We start from the raw sequence: 4,236 nt of genomic DNA on the forward strand, positions 1-4,236 counted from the left end.
ATTGTAGATTCAATGAAAAAAGTAGATTTCGTTTTCTACTTCGTAGAATGTCATTTCTACTTTTTTTAGAACATAATCTGAAATTTATAATTTTAACTTTTTTATAACTGGAAAATATACCTTTAAGTTCATATAGATATTTTAACAAATGTTACTATTTTTCCAAAAATTTTTTGTTCGTAAAACTATTTATTAAAATTATTTTCATAAATATTAAAGGGTATTATAGGAAAATATGACACAAAATATAGATTAGTCTAAATGGACATAGTTACTATTTTTTTCTCTAAAAAACAGTTTTCCCTTAAAATAAAAGGACAAAAACCTCATAATAAATCCTCAACCCCTATGGAGACCAGAAACTAGAGTGAGAGAGAGAGTGATACTGAGAAAAAGGCAAAACAAACACCATCTTTGTCCACCTGCTCAGATAGATAAAGAGAACGATGGACGAGAGACCCGAGACAGAGCTAATATCAATACCTGCAACGCCCCGAGTCTCCACTCCAGAGATTCTAACTCCGTCCGGTCAAAGATCTCCTCGTCCCGCCACTAAATCCTCGTCGGCGGCATGGACTCCTACTTCCTTTATATCGCCGAGGTTCTTGAGTCCCATTGGAACTCCTATGAAACGTGTTCTTGTCAACATGAAAGGATATCTAGAGGAAGTAGGTCATCTCACTAAGCTCAACCCACAAGACGCTTGGCTTCCTATCACTGAGTCTCGTAACGGAAACGCTCACTATGCCGCGTTTCATAACCTAAACGCTGGTGTTGGGTTTCAAGCTCTCGTTCTCCCCGTCGCGTTTGCGTTTCTTGGCTGGTGCGTTGTGCCCAATTCATTTTTCATTTCCAACATCTTTTTCTTGTGTTTCAAATTTTTAGATGTTTGTGTCCAATCTCTCTATCGTTCAGATCCACTTTCAGTTTTTTTTTTGAAAAAGAAAATTTCATCATTGGAAATAATAAATAATAATATACTATTGACTAATTTACTTTTTGAACTTTGAAAACAGTTCAAACTGGCCGTAGATATTTTTTTTCATTTCTCATGCTTCCATCATTACACATTTGGCCACTCTCGGACATACTTTTCGCTTTAATGTAGATTAAGACAGAATCTTTATCGTCTATTTTGTTTCTTGTTAATTTCCGGCAAATATTTGTTTTTCTTAATAGTACATGTATTTGTTGTGAAAAGGATGGTTTTTTTCTTCGAGTATTTGTTCACATTTATGTTTGTAGATAAAATAAATTTTATATGGAAAAATAAAAGATACAATATAATTTTACAAGTTCAAACATTTGAATCATTTATAACTTGTTATGCTTATAGATTGAATATTTGGCTAGTTAGGAATAAACCATTTTCTGTCGACTTATGTTGTTTAGGAGTTGGGGAATTCTATCACTGACAATAGCCTATATTTGGCAACTCTACACACTGTGGATTCTAGTTCAGTTACACGAAGCCGTCCCGGGGAAACGTTATAATCGATATGTTGAGCTTGCACAAGCTGCGTTTGGTAACTGAAATCTACATTTTTGCCAATACTAACTTTTTCTCTCACCAATTACTGATATCGGGGGATTCTTGATTTGGAACAGGAGAAAGATTGGGAGTTTGGCTTGCATTGTTTCCTACTGTTTACTTATCAGCAGGAACCGCGACAGCTCTGATTTTGATAGGTGGAGAGACAATGAAACTCTTCTTCCAAATAGTCTGTGGTCCATTATGCGCCTCGAACCCTTTAACAACAGTTGAATGGTATCTGGTGTTTACTTCTCTATGCATCGTTCTGTCTCAACTTCCAAACCTCAATTCCATCGCGGGACTCTCCTTAATAGGAGCAGTGACTGCGATAACTTACTCTACAATGGTTTGGGTTCTCTCTGTTAGTCAACCAAGACCAGCCACTATTTCCTACGAGCCACTTTCTATGCCTTCGCTTTCTGGTTCGGTTTTTTCTGTGTTGAATGCTCTTGGTATTGTAGCTTTTGCCTTCAGAGGTCACAACTTGGTTCTTGAAATTCAGGTAAAGAAAACGCCAAATGTTTCTGTTTATATTTAATGCAATACTGGACTTGTACTATGAGTAGTGAAAATCTTTGTAGTCGACGATGCCATCGACGTTTAAGCATCCAGCTCATGTACCAATGTGGAGAGGAGCCAAAGTTTCTTACTTCTTCATTGCTCTGTGTATCTTTCCAATCTCCATCGGAGGTTTTTGGGCTTATGGGAACCTTGTAAGTTCCATTTACTATTATATCCTTGGTTTATGTCTTCTCTAGTTTGGTGTTAGATTCTTTTCTTTTCTTTTCTTTTTTTTTAATGTAGATTCAGTTTTGGATCGTTTTCATTTTGGTGTATCAAATATTGAAACTGGTTTGGCTTTTATTTCTTCAGCAAAATTACCGTAAGCATAAGATTTATTTATAGTTGTCTTGGTCTTACAGATGCCTTCAGGAGGTATGCTCGCTGCTCTTTATGAATTCCACATTCACGACATTCCTCGAGGTTTATTGGCGATGGCATTTCTCCTAGTAGTCTTCAGCTGCCTGAGCAGCTTTCAGATATACTCAATGCCCGCCTTTGACAGCTTTGAGGCTGGCTACACAAGCCGAACCAACAAGCCATGTTCAATCTGGGTCAGATCAGGTTTTAGAGTCTTTTTTGGCTTTGTCTCCTTTTTCATCGGCGTTGCACTCCCTTTCCTGTCTAGTCTCGCTGGTTTGCTCGGTGGACTCACCCTTCCGGTCACGTTTGCTTATCCTTGCTTCATGTGGGTTTTGATCAAGAAACCGACCAAGTACAGTTTCAATTGGTATTTCCATTGGGGATTGGGTTGGTTAGGAGTTGCATTCAGCTTGGCATTCTCCATAGGTGGGATATGGAGCATGGTTACTCAAGGACTTAAGCTTAAGTTCTTCAGTCCTAACTGAGTAATATCTCATGTTAAGAAGTCGGTGGGTTTTGCTTGGTTGATAAGTTTCAAGTTGAGAATTTTCTATTGTCTGTGTTTTGTGTAAGAGTGCTTTTGACTTTTGTTTTGAATTGGACCGTTCTAATGTGTAATATATTCAGTAAGCGTTTTTCAATATGAAGAATCTCGTTGTCCGAAGAGTTTATTGGTATCACAACGTTTAACAATCCTGAATACTCACTCCCATAATTTAAATATTTGTTAGTTTCTATTTCTTCACCATACTTGAAACCTTAAATTACTATATTTCTATTTCTTCATCATATTTCAGTAATATGTTTCATTCGTTTTGAGAGCTTCAGATGATTAAAATCGTCAATGAAGTAAAAAAACATAATAATAGTTGATGTAGGGATAAGTAAGGGAGAACTCGCAACACATGCTGAGAGGCAATGATGTGAGAAGTCACAAAGTGGTTAACGACATCATAATTATGGACATATTTAAGCAATGTTGGGTAGTTGATCATTATATATAGACAACCTTTGAATCAAAATAAACAAACATCTTTAAGTGTCTTATTGTTTTTTTTTTCCAAGTGATTCAGTTGTCATGATGACGCTAGTTAGTTTGAGAGTTCATGACACCAACTTGTAAAATATACTACTATATGTTAAAACCAAATTCCTTGGAAACTACATAATATTTAACATGCTTAACATTTAGATTTTCTAATGATCTTAGAGAAAAAGGCCAAAGCTTTCAAATTTAGGCCAAAAAAGCTTGAACTTAGGTTTGAGCAAAAAAGACTCCAATTTTTTTTTAAAAATAGTCATTTTAAATTTTATACTTTGTTGACTGGGCCGAATTAGAAACTCGATAATGTCAACAGTTAACTCATTAAACGGCTGTTAACTAGCACAACGATGTCATTTTGTATCTGTTCAAATTTTTTGTATCTTCTCTTCTTCTCTTTCGCGACACAGGATACAAAAATTAGAATCCCATAACTCTAATTCTGTAATCTCTCAATTCTCTAACCTCCTCATTCTCTAATCTCTCCATTGACGACACAAAGGATGGCTAGGACGATGGGATTACTTCGGGCTTTTCGTAGTGAGGGAGCAGAAGGGAAAGTGTTAGAGAGCCTTTAGAAGCTACAGACGAGCAAGAGAACGAAGCCGGTGAAGGAGGTGATACTGAAGGTGATAATAAGGGTGATCAGAATGGTATTGCTGTCGAAGAAGAAGTTGTCGAGGATTAAAGCGCTCCCTTTGGAGATGATACACACAACAAGGGTGATGTTAGTGAT

At 36.6% G+C, this 4,236-nt stretch overlaps 1 protein-coding gene across 1 annotated transcript; it reads left to right on the forward strand.

The window, feature by feature from the left end:
- The first annotated feature begins 313 nt into the window (after nucleotides 1-313).
- On the forward strand, nucleotides 314-3,108 carry LOC106343674 (lysine histidine transporter-like 8). The gene is made up of 5 exons (XM_013782951.1): nucleotides 314-823; nucleotides 1,393-1,526; nucleotides 1,609-2,036; nucleotides 2,116-2,247; nucleotides 2,458-3,108. Exons 1-5 carry the CDS (start codon nucleotides 447-449, stop codon nucleotides 2,941-2,943), a joined length of 1,557 nt encoding a protein of 518 aa, XP_013638405.1. The 5' UTR covers nucleotides 314-446; the 3' UTR covers nucleotides 2,944-3,108.
- The last annotated feature ends 1,128 nt before the right edge of the window (nucleotides 3,109-4,236 follow it).

Source organism: Brassica oleracea, chromosome C5 (assembly GCF_000695525.1).
Source record: "Brassica oleracea var. oleracea cultivar TO1000 chromosome C5, BOL, whole genome shotgun sequence".
Taxonomy (NCBI): Eukaryota; Viridiplantae; Streptophyta; class Magnoliopsida; order Brassicales; family Brassicaceae; genus Brassica; species Brassica oleracea.